This window comes from Lepus europaeus, chromosome 19, assembly GCF_033115175.1.
Source record: "Lepus europaeus isolate LE1 chromosome 19, mLepTim1.pri, whole genome shotgun sequence".
NCBI lineage: Eukaryota > Metazoa > Chordata > Mammalia > Lagomorpha > Leporidae > Lepus > Lepus europaeus.
In genome coordinates this window covers 55293317-55310067 of record NC_084845.1, presented here as the reverse complement: position 1 = coordinate 55310067, position 16751 = coordinate 55293317, and the positions used below count along the sequence as shown (strand labels likewise).

At 50.3% G+C, this 16751-nt stretch overlaps 1 protein-coding gene across 2 annotated transcripts in view; it reads right to left on the bottom strand.

Moving 5' to 3' along the window:
• TANGO6 (transport and golgi organization 6 homolog) overlaps positions 1-16751 on the bottom strand; it is a 205432-nt gene that overhangs the window by 23230 nt on the left and 165451 nt on the right. The window contains exon 17 of one of the 2 annotated variants that reach the window (XM_062175871.1): positions 15489-15602. The exons of the other annotated variant lie outside the window; for it this stretch is intronic. Coding sequence (XP_062031855.1) covers positions 15489-15602 — 114 coding nt within the window. The remainder of the gene's footprint in view (positions 1-15488; positions 15603-16751) is intronic. 2 annotated transcript variants of the gene reach the window in all.

The following is a 16751-nucleotide window of genomic DNA, read 5'->3' as shown; positions in this document are numbered from 1 at the left end:
ACCATCTTTTTGGGTTTTTTAGTTTAGAATAAGAAGGGTATAGAAAAAGCTATACATTTTTTTTAAAGGCGGCCAGATTGTGGTGCAGTGGGTATAAGGCTACTGCCTGCACACTGGCACCCCATCCAAGCACTGCCTTCAGTCAACTGTTCCACAGCTGACCCAGCTCCCTGGTAATGTGACTGGGAAAAGCAGCAGAAGATGGTCCAAGGATTTGGGCTCCTGCCACCCATGTGGGAGATATGGGTGGAGTTCCTGGCTCCTGGTTTTGGCCTGGCTGGACCATGGCCATTGTGGCAATTTGGGGAGTGATAGAAGATCTCCGTCTCTCTTTTCTAACTCTTTCAATGGGGAAAAAAAAAAAAAAAAAAGGAGCAAGTCGAGGCCCAGAGAGTGCAGGATCTCAAAGCCTGCCAACAAGCTTCATAGCTGGCAGCTGTCCTGGCTCTAGAGGTGCGGGAAGCCGAAGCCCCCAGACTCTGCTGCCCCCTTCCCATCACTGTGAGCCAGTTTTCTCCACCTTATGAACACAACCCCTGATGAGGCCCAGAGCAGATCTAGCAGGGAGTCATGAAATGAACTGAAAAGTAAAGCAGCAGCAGTATAGGGGTCAGCGCTGTGGTGCAGTGGGTTAAGCCACCACCTGCAGCACTGGCATCTCATATGGCTGCTGGTTTGTTTCCCAGCTGCTCCTCTTCCCATCCAGCTCTCTGATTATGTGCTGTTGGAAAGCAGTGGAAGATAGCCCAAGTCCTTGGGCCCCTGCACCCGGAAGAAGAGACCGGAAGAAGCTCCTGGCTCCTGGCTTCAGTTGAGCACAGCTGTGGCCTTTGCGGCTATTTGGGAAGTGAACCAATAGATGGAAGACTTCTCCCTATCTCTGCCTCTCCCTCTACTTCTCTGTAACTCTGCCTTCCAAACAAATACATAATTCTTAAAAAAAAAAAAAAAAGGCAACATAAGCACAATTCTGAGATATCAAGAAGTAAATATTTGAAGAAAGAGCTAACCAAGTTGAAAATGTTTAATGAAGGGGAGTGAGAATGGGGGGTGATAGAGGAGGGTAGAGTTATGGATCTTTGAATTGAGCTTTGTGAAATCACTGTCTTCAAATTATGTGTCTAATAACTTTGGGATTAAAAATTAAATTGAGGGGCCGGTGCTGTGGCGTAGCAGGTAAAGCAGCAGCCTGCAGTGCCGGCATCCCGTATGGGCACTGGTTCATGTTTCAGCTGCTCCACTTCCAATCCAGTTCCCTGCTAATGTACCTGGAAAAGCAGCGGTAGATGGCCCAAGTACCTGGGCCCCTTCTCCCACATGGGAGACCTGGAAAAAGCTCCTGGCTTCTGACTGGCCCAGCTCTGTCTGTTGCGGCCATTTGGGGAGTAAACCAGTGGATGGAAGATATTTCTCTCTCTCTCTGCCTTTCTTTAACTCTGCCTTTCAAATAAATAAATTTAAAAAATTATTAAAAAATAAGCACATTAAAATTCAAATTGAAAAAATAAGCACATCGATAAAAAGTCAATTAATGCAATGTAAAAATGGACCAATAAACTAAAGAGACATTTCTCCAAAGAAGACAAATGGCCAATAAGCTCATGACAAGATGCTCAACATAGAGAAATACAAATCTAAACCTTACCACACTACATACCCACTAGGATGGCTATGATCAAAATGACAGACTATAACGAGTGTTAGTGAGGACCCGGAGAACTTGGAACCTTTACACATCGCTGGTGGGAATGCAAAATGGTGAAGCCACTTTAAAAACAGTCTGGCAGTTCCTCAAAAAGTTAAACACAAAACAACCATATGACCTAGCAATTCCACTCCTAGATGTATACCCACTGGGTATATACACGTATTTACCCAAAAAGCTGTGTACAGATGTTCAGAGTGATAGTATTTAAAATAGCCCCAAAGTAAAAACAACGCAAATGTCCGTCAGCTGATGCATGGACAAAAGGGGATGGAGTCAGACAATGGAATATTACTTGGCAATGAAGAGGAATGAAGTACTGCTGCACGCTACGACACAGATGAGTCCCAGCCACACCAGGCTAAGTGCAAGAAGCCAGACCTAAGAGGCTACATAGCGTATGACTCCCTTCGTGGGAACCGTCCAGAACCCACAAGGGCAAATCCATAGACAGTAGATCAGTGGTTGCCACGGCAGAAGATGGAGGAGCAATTGCTAATGGGTATGGGGATTCCTATGGGTATGGGGATTCCTAATGGGTATGGGGTTTCCTAATGGGTATGGGGATTCCTAATGGGTATGGGGTTTCCTAATGGGTATGGGGATTCCTAATGGGTATGGGGTTTTCTAATGGGTATGGGGTTTCCTAATGGGTATGGGGTTTCCTTTTTGGAGAGTGATGAGGATGTTCTGGGATTTGATGGTATGGATGGAAGTACAACTTGAACAGCATACTAAAAAATGCTGCACTGTAAACTTTAAACAGGTGAATCTAATTTAAGCAACTGTGTGAGAAAAAAGTGAACAAAGTAACGGGGAGAGGGAGCTGTGGTGCTACATCCTGGGTTAGCAGCCGTGGCCTTGCACAAGACTGAACCCCTCCGCCCAGGCCTGGGCTGGCCTTTCTCCTGGTCACCACCTGCCCTCAGGTTGCACCTGTCCCCAGCCTGGAACTGCTCCCCTCCTGACCTTCCCAGCCCTGTTCTCCCAGACTCCTGGCTCAGCATCTGGCACAAATACATGCCCTGAAAAAACACCCTGGAAATCTCCAGGTCTATCTAGCTGGAGGTCCTCTTTAACGCCAGGCTGCTATCCCACACGCAGATCTCATACTTGAGGACAGCAGAGTTCCCTGAAGAACAGGTAGTCACCAGCGACCAGAGGCTGGTTTCTCACGTGTGGGAATGCACGCTATAAAGTTGCACTTCTGGTCTGACTAGCTCTTAGGAAGTGAAAGGCAGCAAATTAAGCTGAGTCTGAGACAAAGCAAAATAAGATAAGCTTCTAAATAAATGGAACAGGTGTATAAAGTCATCACAATTTTTAAGGCACTAACTTGTCATAGGGAAGTGATGAGAACTTTGCTACTCACAGGAAAATAAAAGTATCAGGCTAAACAGAAACCAGAACTTGGTAAAATACTCAGTCGACTAGAAAGTCACTTTAATCATTCTCAGCATGGGAAATGAAACCTGTGACTGCTTATTATATGTTTTTCACTAAATACTGTGATTATTTGCTTTAAAAATAATCTTTGGGGGCTGGCACTGTGATGTAGTGGGTAAAGCGTCTGCAGTGCTGGCATCTCATATGGGCGCCGGTTCAAGTCTCGGCTGCTCCACTTCCATTCCCGCTCCTTTCTAATGGCCTGGAAAAGCAGCAGAGGACATCCTAAATCCTTGGGCCCCTGCACCCACATGGAAGACTGGGAGGAGGCTCCTGGCTCCTGGTTTCGAATCAGCCCAGCTCTGGCTGTTGTGGCCATCTGGGGAGTGAACCAGCAGATGGAAGATCTCTGTCTCTCTCTGCCTCTCTGTAACTCTGCCTTTCAAATAAATAAATAAATGTTTTAAAAAATAATCTTTAAGTGCTCTTTGTTTAAAAAAAAAAAAAAAAAAGGACAGTCCAGGGTCCAATGTTGTGGTGTGATGGGTTGAGCCGCAGCCTGCCATGCTGGCATCCCATGTGGGCACGAGTTCAAGACTTGGCTGTTCTGCTTCTGATCCAGAGCCCTGCTGATGTGACAGGGAAGCAGCAGAACATGGCCCAAGCACTGGGCCCCTGCACCCATGAGGGAGACCCGGGTGGAGCTCCTGGCTCCTGGCTCCTGGCTCCAGCCTGGCCTGGCTTAGACCAGGCAGTTTCAGCCATTAGAGGATGACCCAGAGGATAAAAGACCTCTCTTTCTGTATCTATCTGCTTTTCAAATGAAAAAAAAAAAAATTGGCCATATAATAAAGTAAGAGAATAACTGAGGCACAGGAGCACAGGATTTGAAGTCAACCAGCAAGTTTTTTTTTAATGTTATCAGCAATTAGCATTTTTTTAAAAAAAGATTTATTTATTTATTTGAAAGTCAGAGTTACACAGAGAGAAAAGTAGAGGCAGAGGCAGAGAGAGAGAGGGAGGGAGGTCTTTCATCCGCTGGTTCACTCCCCCAGTTGGCTGCAATGGCTAGAGCTGGGCTGATCTGAAGCCAGGAGCCAGGAGCTTCTTCCGGGTCTCCCACGCAGGTGCAGGGGCCCAAGGACTTGGGCCATCTTCTACTGCTTTCCTAGGCCATAGCAGAGAGCTGGATGGAAAGTGGAGCAGCCGGGCCTTGGACCAGAGCCCATATGGGATGCCGGCACTGCTGGCGGTAGCTTTACCCGCTACGCCACAGTACTGGTCCCAACCAGCAGGGTTTTTTGTTTTTGTTTTTGTTTTTTGACAGGCAGAATGGACAGTGAGAGAGAGAGACAGAGAGAAAGGTCCTCCCTTTTGCCGTTGGTTCACCCTCCAATGGCCACTGCGGTCGGCTCATCTCGCTGATCCGAAGCCAGGAGCCAGGTGCTTCTCCTGGTCTCCCATGGGGTGCAGGGCCCAAGGACTTGGGCCATCCTCCACTGCCTTCCTGGGCCATAGCAGAGAGCTGGCCTGGAAGAAGGGCAACCGGGATAGAATCCGGCGCCCCGACTGGGACTAGAACCCGGTGTGCTGGCGCCGCAAGGTGGAGGATTAGCCTGTTAAGCCATGGCACCGGCCAACCAGCAGGGTTTTAAAAGAGCTCCACACCGAGGAGCTGTGAGATTGTGGGCAATTTGCTTAACCTCCCCCACCACCCACCTCCAAGCCTCCTGAGATTCAGCCGAGATGACAGTCAAGCAACTAGTTCATTGCCTGCTCTAGGAAAGGAAACAGCAGGATTCTCCTTTCAGGGTGCAACTGGGCATCCCTCATGCTCCAAAAACCCCAAAATGCTCCGACATTTGAAATTTTTAAGTGCAGACTAGATGCCACAAGTGGAAAATTCCACACCTGACCTTAGGTGATGATGAATCGTGGTCAAAATACAGGTACACTAAAGTACTGTATAGAATTGCCTCCAGGCTATGTGCATAAGGTGTATATGAATCATAAATTTCATGTTGAGACTTGGGTCCATCCTTAAGACACCTCACCATGTGCATGCAAATATTCCAAAATCCCCAAAATTCAAAATGCAAAGCACTACCCATCTCACACCTTTTGGAAAAGGGCTACTCAACCTGTACTCTGTCCACTGCTTCCTGGTGGCAGGTAATACAGGGAGAAGTGTTAGAAGTCAAATGAAGTCCAAATATATATTAAGTCCTCTAGGTCCTTATACGTTTTCCGAGTAGAGCTGGTTGGTATCCATCATGATGAAGAATGAGGTGGCTGTGCAACCAGATCTGTAGAGAACTGGCAGACTGGATTCCGTGTGATGAAAGCTGTCTTCCAGTCTGAAGATGGTGAGAGCCTGGCATCATAAAGGGCAAGGTCCTCAACGTTACAGCCACTGGGGTGGGCACGGGCACAGTGGCTACGTCATCCTTGAGACGCCCGCATCCCAGCTCTGCTTCTGATCCCAGCTTCCTGCTAATGTACACCCAGGGAGGCAGCACGCGATGGCTCAAGTACGCTGGTACTCACATGGGAGATCTGGATTGACTTCCTGGCTTCTGGTTTTGGCCTGACCCAGTCCTAGCTGTTACAGGTATTCAGGAAGTGAACAAGCAAATGGGAGACCCCTCTCTCGCTCTGTCTTTCTCTGCCTTTCACATAAATAAAATAAACATTAAAAATTTTTCCAACGGCAAAGGAAGACCTTTCTCTCTGTCTCTCTCTCTCACTGTCCACTCTGCCTGTCAAAAAATAAAAATTAAAAAATTAAAAAAAAATTTTTTTTTTCAAAAACGTTGTTATAGTCATCAAATAAGATGCCTACTCATTCATACTGATCTCATCTTATTAGTTAATATAAAATTATCTTTGGTGAACTTTTAAAAACAATCATTTTAGAAGAAGCTGGCATTGTGGTACAGTAGGTTAAGCTGCTGCCTGTAACACTGGCATGCCATATGGACACTGGTTCAAATTCTGGCTGCTTCACTTCTGATCCAGTTCCCTGCTAATGCAAGTTGGAAAGCAATGGAGGACAGCCCAAGTGCTTGGGCTCCTGCCACCCACCTGTGAGTCCTGAATGGAGTTTCAGGCTCCTGGCTTCAGCCTGGCCCAGCCCCAGCCATTGTGGTCACTGAGGAATGAACCAGAGCATGTAAGATCTCTTTCTTTCTGTCTCCCTCTCTTTGTAACTCTGCCTTTCAACTAAATAAATAAATCTTTTTAAAAAGTCATTTAAGGGGCCGGTGCTGTGAGGCAGTGGGCTAACACGCTGGCCTGAAGCGCCGGCATCCCATATGGGCGCTGGTTCAAGACCTGGCTGCTCCACTTCCAATCCAGCTCTCTGCTATGGCCTGGGAAAGCAGTAGAAGATGGCCAAAGTCCCTGGGCCCCTGCACCTGCATGGGAGACCTGGAAGAAGCTCCTGGTTCCTCGCTTCGGATCAGTGCAGCTCTGGCCGTTGTGGCCATTTGGGGAGTGAACCATCAGATGGAAGACCTCCCCCCCACTCTGCCTCTCCTTCTCTCTCTGTGTAACACTGACTTTCAAATAAATAAATTAAAAAAAAAAAGTGGCCAGCGCCGCGGCTCAATAGGCTAATCCTCTGCCTTGTGGCGCCAGCACACCAGGTTCTAGTCCCGGTCGGGGCACAGGATTCTGTCCTGGTTGCCCCTCTTCCAGGCCAGCTCTCTGCTATGGCCCAGGAGTGCAGTGGAGGATGGCCCAAGTGCTTGGGCTCTGCACCCCATGGGAGACCAGGAGAAACACCTGGCTCCTGCCTTCAGATCAGCGTGGTGCACTGGCTGCAGCGCGCTGGCCGTGGCGGCTATTGGAGGGTAAACCAACAGCAAAAAGGAAGACCTTTCTCTCTGTCTCTCTCTCTCACTGTCCACTCTGCCTGTCAAAAAAAAAAAAAAAAAAAAAAGTCAGATGTGTGTGAGAGTGAGGTTCAAAGGTTGGCACCAAGACCAGGATCATTCCAGGCTCCCTCATTACTTTGTCCACTCAAGCGTCAGAATCCATTTCTCTGAGGCAAAGTTGGAGCCACTATTCCTTGTGTCTTTCAGCAACATGGTACCAGCTCTTAAAGGAAAAAAAAAAAAAAAAAAAAGAAAGGGAAGAGAGGACCCAGGCAGACACCCCATACAGAAGAGGCTTCTCTCCAGAGCTAACCATAATGACCGGACAGGGAGGGACGCCCACAAGGGTGGAGCCTGTTAGGCGCTGCTCTGCGTGCCCTCCCAGCCGTATGTTGAGCCCTAGCCTCTGGTTCTCACAATACGGCCTTGTCTGGACAGTGATGCAGCCAGTGAGGACCGGTGTCCTCCAGGGTCGCCGGCCGAGCCGAGACTGGGACACGAGGGAGAACGCACGCGGTGACAAAGGCAGAGGCTGGAGCCATGCAGCTGTGAGCCCGCTGAGGATGGCACGCAGACCCCGAGGAGCCGGGGAGGGCCGAGCAGGAATTTCCCCGCGGCTCCCAAGGGGGCACAGCCCCGCCGACACCTTCCGTGGGGACTCTCTGCCTCCAGGACGTGGGGCAGTCAGTGTCTGTGGTTTTAGGTCTCTCAGTGCAGCCTAGGAAACTAGCACAGGGCCTAACAGGACTTTTCCTTCCAAGACTGAAATGGAACAGCAGCAGTTAGGATGCCTAAGGGTGAGCGCCGAGGGAAGTGTTCGGGCTAGGAGACATTTATAACCTTACAACACGTTTTAAAATCCCTCTGTGTACATCTCTCTTGACCCTGTAAACTGTTCTTGTTACACACCTGGAATTTACAGCGTCACCCTGCAGACCCGCCTGCCTTGGCCAGCTAGGCGGGCTGACCACTAGAAGCCTGCCTTGGTCAACTGGCCACAGCTTTTTTTTTTTTTTTTTTTTAAAGATTTATTTATTTGCTTGAGAGGCAGTTACAGACCAAGAGAGAAGGAAACAGAGAGGTCTTTCATCCACTGGTTACTCCCCAAATGGCCGCCATGGCCAGAGCTGGGCCAGTTTGAATCCAGGAACCAGGAGCTTCTTCCAGGTCTCCCACGCAAGGACTTGGGCCATCTTCTACTGCTTTCCCAGGCCATCAGCAGGGAGCTAGAAGTGGAGCAGTCAGGACTCGAACCGGTACTCACATGGGATGCCAGTGCCACAGGCAGATACTTAACCCACTACTCCGCAGCACCGGCCCCCGGCCATAGCTTTATGCTCCCAGGATGGGGAAATGGTCTTTGGCTCCAGTTCTGGAAGGGATCTCCTAGTCCCTTGTTGAAGTTTACAGAGGAATAAAGGCCATTTGTACAGGAGGGTTCTTGTTGTTCACACAGAGCCTTCTCTCCGTTTGGAAGAGCAGTGTCTGCAGAGTGGGCCAGCCTGCTTCTGCTGTGCCCACTGCACAGAACACATCCCCAGTGTTGTCCACCAACCGAGGGTAGGACAGGCCAATAAAAGGAAGGAACTTTCCATTCGGTCTGTGGGGCTCAAGTGTCACTTCCTCCCCAGGTCCCAGCCCTGCTCGGCCTACACAGACAGGCACGGGGTGACGCCGGGACACAGGCGCCACATCTTCGGGATGGACAGCGAGTGCCTTCTGATTCAAAGAGCAGAGCAGCTCACAGAAGCCATGCCCATGCTGAGCCACGGTTTGCCTGGCCTCTCTCAGCAATGCAACTATGGCCACCAGGGCATCTCAGTGAGAGCTACAGGGGGAGGAGACAATTTATAGACTTACAGTGTATTTAAAGGGATGTTTTCAAAAATTTTTATTTATTTTACTTATTTGAGAGGCAACGAAAGAAACAGGCAGAGCTCCCATCAGCTGGCTCCCTAAATGATCAGGATCTGGAAATGGAACCCAGGCCCACGTGTGGGTGGCAGAGACCCAACTACTTAAGTCACTGCCCACTGCCTTCCAGACTGTACCAGCAGAAAGCTGGAAATGGGAGTGGAGCCGGGACCCAACCCTGGGCCCTGCACTTGGGACACACACACCCCAAGTGGTGTCCTAATCTTTGCACCACCCACCCACCCGATTACAGCTATTTTTTTTTTTTTTTTGACAGGCAGAGTGGATAGTGAGAGAGAGAGACAGAGAGAAAGGTCTTACTTTTTGCCGTTGGTTCACCCTCCAATGGCTGCTGCGGCCAGCTCATTGCACTGATCCGAAGCCAGGAGCCAGGTGCTTCTCCTGGTCTCCCATGCGGGTGCAGGGCCCAAGGACTTGGGCCATCCTCCACTGCACTCCCGGGCCATAGCAGAGAGCTGGCCTGGAAGAGGGGCCACCGGGATAGAATCCGGCGCCCCAACCGGGGCTAGAACCCGGTATGCCGGTGCCGCAAGGCGGAGGATTAGCCTGTTAAGCCACGGCGCCGGCCCTAAAGCTATTTTTAAATCCTCTGTGCCCCTTGACACTAAACAACAACAAAGGCTGGATTCTTGTTAAATGCCTGGTATTCACAATATCAATAAACAGTGTGATCCTCCACCAGCAGAAATGTGAAATAACCATTCATGAAGATATGAGGAAGCTGCTTCTGCCATTAGAGTCCAAAGGGGGACTCAGCAAGGGTTAAAAATCACCCCTGGGTGGCTGGTGTTGTGCAGGAGGTAAGACACTGCCTGTGATACCAGCATTCCATAGAGGCACTAGCTCAGGTCCTGGCTACTCTGCTTCTGATCCAGCTCCCTGCTAATGTGCCTGGGAAAGCAGCAGAAGTTGGCCAAGTGCTTGGGCCCCTGTACCCACGTGGGAGACCTGGAAGAAGCTCTTGGCTTAGGCCTGCTAGGCCTGGCCTAGTCCTGGCTGTTGCAGTCATTTGGGGACTGAACAAAGGACGGGCGATCTCTTTCTAATTCTGTCTTTTAAATATATAAAAGAAATCTTAAACAAAAAATTCACTACTTGGCCTTTCAGATCCGCCACCTGTGGCCCACCACCAACATTTTGTGAAAACGACCATCACCCCTGAGGTCGAAGTCCTGGATGCAGCAAATGTAAAGGCCAAGATCCAGGACAAGGAAGGAATTCCCCCCGATCAGCAAAGGCCGACCCTTGCTGGCAAGCACCTGGAAGACGGGTGGACTTTATCTGACTCCAACATTCAAAAGGAGTCCACTCTTCATCTTGTGTTGACACTTTATGGAGGTGCTAGGAAAAGGAAGAAGTCTTACATCACTGGCCAGCGCCGTGGCTCAATAGGATAATCCTCCGCCTGCAGCGCCGGCACACCGGGTTCTAGTCCCGGTTGGGGCACCGGATTCTATCCCGGTTGCTCCTCTTCCAGGCCAGCTCTCTGCTGTGGCCCGGGAAGGCAGTGGAGGATGGCCCAAGTGCTTGGGCCCTGCACCCCATGGGAGACCAGGAGAAGCCCCTGGCTCCTGCCTTCGGATCAGCGCAATGCGCTGGCAGCGGCAGCCATTGGAGGGTGAACCAACGGCAAAAAGTAAGACCTTTCTCTCTGTCTCTCTCTCTCTCACTGTCCACTCTGCCTGTCAAAAAAACAAACAAACAAAAAAAAAAAACAAAAAACAAACAAACAAAAAGAAGTCTTACATCACTCCCAAGAATAATCAGCATTGGGGGCTGGCGCCAGGAGGCAGTGGGTTACACCACCACCTGCGATGCTGGCATGCCATACAGGCACAGTTTTGAGTTTCTGCTAATGTACCTGGGAAGGCCTGAGTGCTTGGGCCCCTGCCACCCACACGGGAGACCTGGATGGAGTTCCTGGCTGCAGCCCAGCCCAACCCCAGCAGTTGCCGCCATTGGGAAAATGAATCAGCAGATGGAAGATTTCTCTCTCTCCTCTCTCTGTAACTGTCTTGCAAATAATTTTTTTCTTTGTTTTTTACAAAGGAGCGAGCATAAGAGGAGGCTGGCTGAGTGCCGTGGCAGTCCGAGTACTGTGCGGGGGGTGAGAATAGCAGTCGGTCGCCTGGGCTGCGAGTGCCCTTCGGACGACTGTGGCGCTGGAGTGCTTCCGGCTAACTACTTTGACACGCACTGTGGCAACTGTTGTCTGACTTACTGCTTCAACAAACCAGCAGACAAGCAATTGTATATGAGGGATGAGGGGTTATAAAATACACGAACCAACATTATAAAAAACGACCAGCAGTCTGGGGTGGAGGCCTGGGTTCGGCTCAGAACCTGGCTCCAGCCATCAGTTCGTCGTGGATCCGAAACCCTGCCCCTCTGAAGATGCTTCCAGCTTTTGCTTATTTTTGAAGAAATCCTTGTCTAAAAATTCCAGCAAGGCACTGTCTTGGAGTTGGCCTCAACAGATTTTATCTTGAGAACGTATGTTCCATTTTCCTGTATTTGGTAATTTTGGATCGTAACTCTGATATTATAAATGTGAAATTATAGAAACTCTAGAGTCTGCTCTTCTCTGATGAGTAAAGTTAGTTTCTGCTTTTATTTGTTCAGCTTGTAATTATCTCGCTTGTTTCGGGGGGCTGCCAGCGATGGAGGCAGACGGAACTTGGGGATCCTCTCTGGATCTTTCCTTTTCCTCCGGCGGCTGTGTCTCCCCAGATTCCATCCCTGGTCCCCCGGGTAGAACGACTGTGATTTCTCTGCCAGAACATGGACAGTGTTGGTGCCTTGCCCAACAGCCTTCCACCCTCACCCCCAGGTTAAAAGCCGAGACAGTGGGAACTCAGCCGTGTGCCTCTCCTCTCTCCTAAGCCTGGACTCCCTTCAGTCTGCCTGCTCCTCACTGAGGTAATACCAGGGAGCTCTCGGTACGTCACGGCCAGAGCTTACGGCTGTTATCTAAGGGATGCCAGGCTCATGGGCTACAGCTCGGTGCCTGCTGCCCCAGTTACTGTCTTCAGGATGAACTCAGGAATGTGGCCACCCAACACTGACAATGCTCACAGCCACGCAAGCTACAGTGTACGGACTACCCAAGCCTCTCGTACCGTGGTGCTGTCCAGTTTCTCCACATTGACAAGGCCCACTCTTTGGCTGGAGGCCAACAGAAAGGACAGGCCTCCACACAGCCCTCTCCTGGGGACCCCAGCCAATCTGCTTGGCAGCAAGCCTAAGGCAGAACAGGTTTAAAGGGGGCTCCTTCCGGCTTCTACGAGGTTATCAGCTACATAACAGGCCCTAAAGAAGCAAGCAGGGGAAGCAGAGAAAATAGGTTTTTCTTTCTTTCTTTTTTTTTTTTTACAGGCAGAGTTAGACAATGAGAGAGAGAGACAGAGAGAAAGGTCTTCCTTTGCCGTTGGTTCACCCTCCAATGGCTGCCGCGGCCAGCGCGTTGCAGCCGGAGCACTGCGCTGATGCTTCTGCTGGTCTCCCATGGGGTGCAGGGCCCAAGCACTTGGGCCATCCTCCACTGCCTTCCCGGGCCATAGCAGAGAGCTGGACTGGAAGAGGGGCAACCAGGACAGCATCCGGCACCCCGACCGGGACTAGAACCCGGGGTGCTGGCGCCGCAGGCGGAGGATTAGCCTAGTGAGCCACAGCGCCGGCCAATAGGTTTTTCTATAAGAATAAATGTGAGGCCCGTCTTTGTCTCCACGTGGATATGGTGTTGAGTAGACAACACGCTGGCTGTGATGTGATGGGCAAATGTACAGATGGCCTCGCGGGCTGGGGCGCTGCCGCCTCCCCTCTCCGATCCCGCTCTCTCTCCTGCGCCTCCTTTTCCAGCTGCCTCTGCCACAGAAGTCCTTGGACGGCACGACGACAGGCCACCGAGAATTCACTGAAACCTGGAATTACCTCTTGGCGCACGATGGCTTGAGAGATGGTGATTAGAAGAGGGGAAAACCAACAAGAAACTTCTTCATCAGCAAAGCAGCATTTTCCTTTCAGCTGCTCCTGGGGGGCAGAACAGAGCCCTACAGAGAAAGCCCACACTGAGAGCTCTGTGGCCAGCTCCACTTCCCGACAGGGACCCTGATGATAATCACACCTACCATTACAAGATTTAACACACCTGGCTGCAAGCACGCACCAGGGAGCGGACTCACCCTGCGTCCCATCCCTTCCCTTCCCTCTGCTCACTGAGCTGGCACCGTTAGTGTGCTGCAGGGAATGCGGGCTGGGGACGACTTGGGGACCAGAAGTTTTCATTCACGTGGCCTCTGAAGGGGAACAAAATCTCCCATGGCCACACAGTATGTTCGCATTGTCGCGTCCCCCGGATACACACACATGTGAGAAATCTGAACACAGTTTCTTTCTTTTTTCATTTTTAAAAAGATTTTGTTTATTTGAAAGGCAGAGTTACAGAGGGAGAGGGAGAGAGAGAGAGCTCCCATCCATTGGTTCACTCCCCAAATGGCCACAAAAGCCAGAGCTGGGCCAGGCCAGAGCCAGGAGCTTCTTCCGGGTTTCCCTCATGGGCGTAGGAGCCCAAGCACTTGGGCCATCTTCTACCATTTTTCCCAGGCCATTAGCAGGGAGCTGGATCGGAAGTGCAGCAGCTGGGACCTGAGCCTATGCCCATATTGGTTGCTGGCATCACAGGCAGCAGCTTAAACTGTTGTGTCAAAGTGCCAGCCCCTTTTCATTTTATTTCAAAGACAGAGATGGGGGTCGGAGATGCAGAGAGCGAGCTCTTCCACCCTCTGGTTCACGTCCCAAATCCCTGCGATAGCAGGGGCTGGGCCAAGCTGAAGTCAGGAGACCAGTGTCTCCACATGCTGGCAAGATCCTAAGTACTGAACAGTCCTTGCTGCATCCCGAAGTCCACGTTAGTGGGAAGCTGGATCAGAAGCGGAGCTGGCACTCAAACCAGACACTCCGCTCTGGGATGCAGTGCCCCAAGCAGCCTCTTCCTCCACTAGATGCCCACCCTGGGACAGGGTCTCTCTCTATTTCTTCTCTCACTTTGCTAATCAGGCATTTTGTTCTGCCGTTCGCACACACACATCCTCTCACCTCTCCAAGGATGTGTGCACTTACAAGGTTTTATAGATCTCTCCTACTAGTGTTGTAACTTATATTTTGAAATCACTTTAATTTATACAAAAGTTGCAAAGATGGTAGAGGGTCCCCATTTGTCCCTCACCCGGTTTCCCCTGCTGACTGATGGAACAATGATAAATTTGCCAGCAGCTTTGCAGATCTTAACAATGGATGAAAAGACACGGATCCTGCTTAACTTCCTCTGGTACAGCACATTCTCACCCTATTGCAGTTTGTTTAATTAGGCGGATTATCGGGTTATGATCTACACCTCCCCACCCCGTCAGAATCCGAGCTGAGAGCTCCCGGTTCCTGGGCAACCCTTTCTCTGCAGAAGTTCCTGTGAGTTGGCCCAGCTGCGGCAGCTAACCTGTAGCCACTGGGATTATAAACACCTCGGCCCCACTGACACTGAGCTGCTGAACGACTACCACCTACCTACACATTTCTCGTGACGTAAGAAAAGCAAATCCTCACTTGTTTAGGCCATCGTAGTTGGAATTTTTATAACTTGTAGTTGGACACGTTACACCAGATAAACTCACTCAACCCAAAGCTTAACCCACACACAGCAGAGGAGAAGGGAGAGAGAAGCATGGGCAAAGTGGCCACGTGGAAACGCTGCGGCTCAGCCTCTGAGCTGAAACAGAAGCAGGGGGGTGTTGATAGCGAGAACGCGGCTCTCTAGGGAAGGAAGGGTTAAGAAACTAGGCCATGCTCGTACAAACAGACGCTGGGAACTTGAAAGGGTCAGATTCTAGCATGAGTAAGGCGTGTGTGCGTGACAAAACAATCACTCCTGTAACGGCTTCCCTGACACTTGGTTAAATGTGATGTGCAAGCCACAGACAAGCACTGTGGGTGCCAGGACGTGAATTGGTAATGCAGACTTTCTCTGTGAAATCCAGCCGGGAAGGGGTCTCCATTGAAATCAAGAAGGAAATTAATTTAGAGGTCACTCACTCCTAGCACACCTATGAAGACAGTAACTTTCTTCCCATACTTGCCCCACAACGGGGAGCAATTCAGCCAGACCCTGCAGGAGGAAGCAAATTTAACTGACACAGCACATGAGATCTCATGGCTTGAGCTCAGCCAGAAAGGAAATATCTGAAACGAGGCCCTTAGTAATGCAGCCTGACCAACCGAGTGAGTCAGGGAGCCGAGTCATCGAGGGGCAGGTGCACAGGCAGGTTACCGTGTTCCAGCTAGCTCGCCTCGCAACCGGCAGCCTCAGCCTATAAACCTGGGCCCTGGTTTGCCTGCAGCCATCACCAGGTGCTAGTTTGCCCAGCGTGTAACAGAGCAGACAGAGACTCTTACTAAAAATCCCTGTTGCTGGAAGCATTTGCATGAGTCCATCTGGGGACAAGATAGGAGGCCTGCCTTGGAGAAAGGAAGGCTGACAATCAGACAAAAAGCAAAGAGGTAAGGAAGCTGCAAACGGCAAGAGACCGACTGACCTCAGTGGCTTTCTGGCTGAGTCCCCGAAGCAGCAGCACAATTACGTGGATGGCAGCTCTGCGCACTTGAACTTCACGATCCGTTTTAGCCACAGCAGTCAGGCAAGCTGTCACCTGGTGGGGGGGGGGGGAGTTAATAAAAACCAGAATTTCACAATCACCTGCAGCCTTTCAGCTGTGTTCCACTCACAACACAGTCACCAAGAGCCACCTGGCTTAAGGCGGGTGCATCAGTTGCCTCCTCCTGGATCTGGGGGTACAGAGCTCGATGCCGTCTGGCTTTTCTCAAAAAGCATATAATCAGGTTTGGAATTCACGAGGGAGGTTAAGGAGTGGGAAGGAATACATACATACATACATATGTGTGTGTGTGTATATATATATATACACATACACACACACACACACACACACACACACACACATATATATATATATATATATATATATATATATATATAAAATATGTATTTCTGGGGCCAGCGCTATGGTGCAGTGAGTAAAGCTGCTACCTACTGTGCCGGCATCCCATATGGGCACACTCAGAGTCCCAGCTGCTCCACTCGATCCAGCTCCCTGCTGATGGCCTGGGAAAGCAGTAGAAGATGGCCCAAGTGCTTGGACCCCTGAACCCGCATGGGAGACCCAGAAGAAGCTCCTGGCTCCTGGCTTCGGATTGGCCCAGCTCCAGCCATTTAGGGAGTGAGCCAGTGGATTGAAGACCTCTTTCTCTCTCTCTCTCTCTGCCTCTCTGTAACTCTGCCTTTCAAATAAATAAATCAATCTTTTAAAAAAAAAGTATTTCCAAAAAAAAAAAGGGTAAGATCAAATAGAAATATTTCCTCAAAAGTGGGAAAGATCGTTACTTGTCCATCTCTGGGACATCAATCACAGCCGCAGCCAAGGCCCAGGGACCACGGGGAGTTGGCCATGGAGGCCTCAGAGTTCAAGGCTTGGTGCAAAGATGAGGCACCAAGGGAAATACAGACGAATTCCAGCTGATCTCGTGAGCCTGTCCAGACGTCCCTGTCCCTCAGATTGGGGGGTGCACCCTGCGGGAGTCAGCAGGGGCCAAGTCTAGGCACCCCTCGCCTGGGCTTCTCCATTTGTGGAACGGGCCTTTCTCTGCTCAATTACTTTAAAATTCCCATCACAGAAAAGAAACGCTAGAAATTACTTGCAAAACAGGGTCAGGTATTACCTGATAATTATATGTCATAAACAAGACGGTTTCTAGACCCTGTACCAGCTGCCTTACCCCCG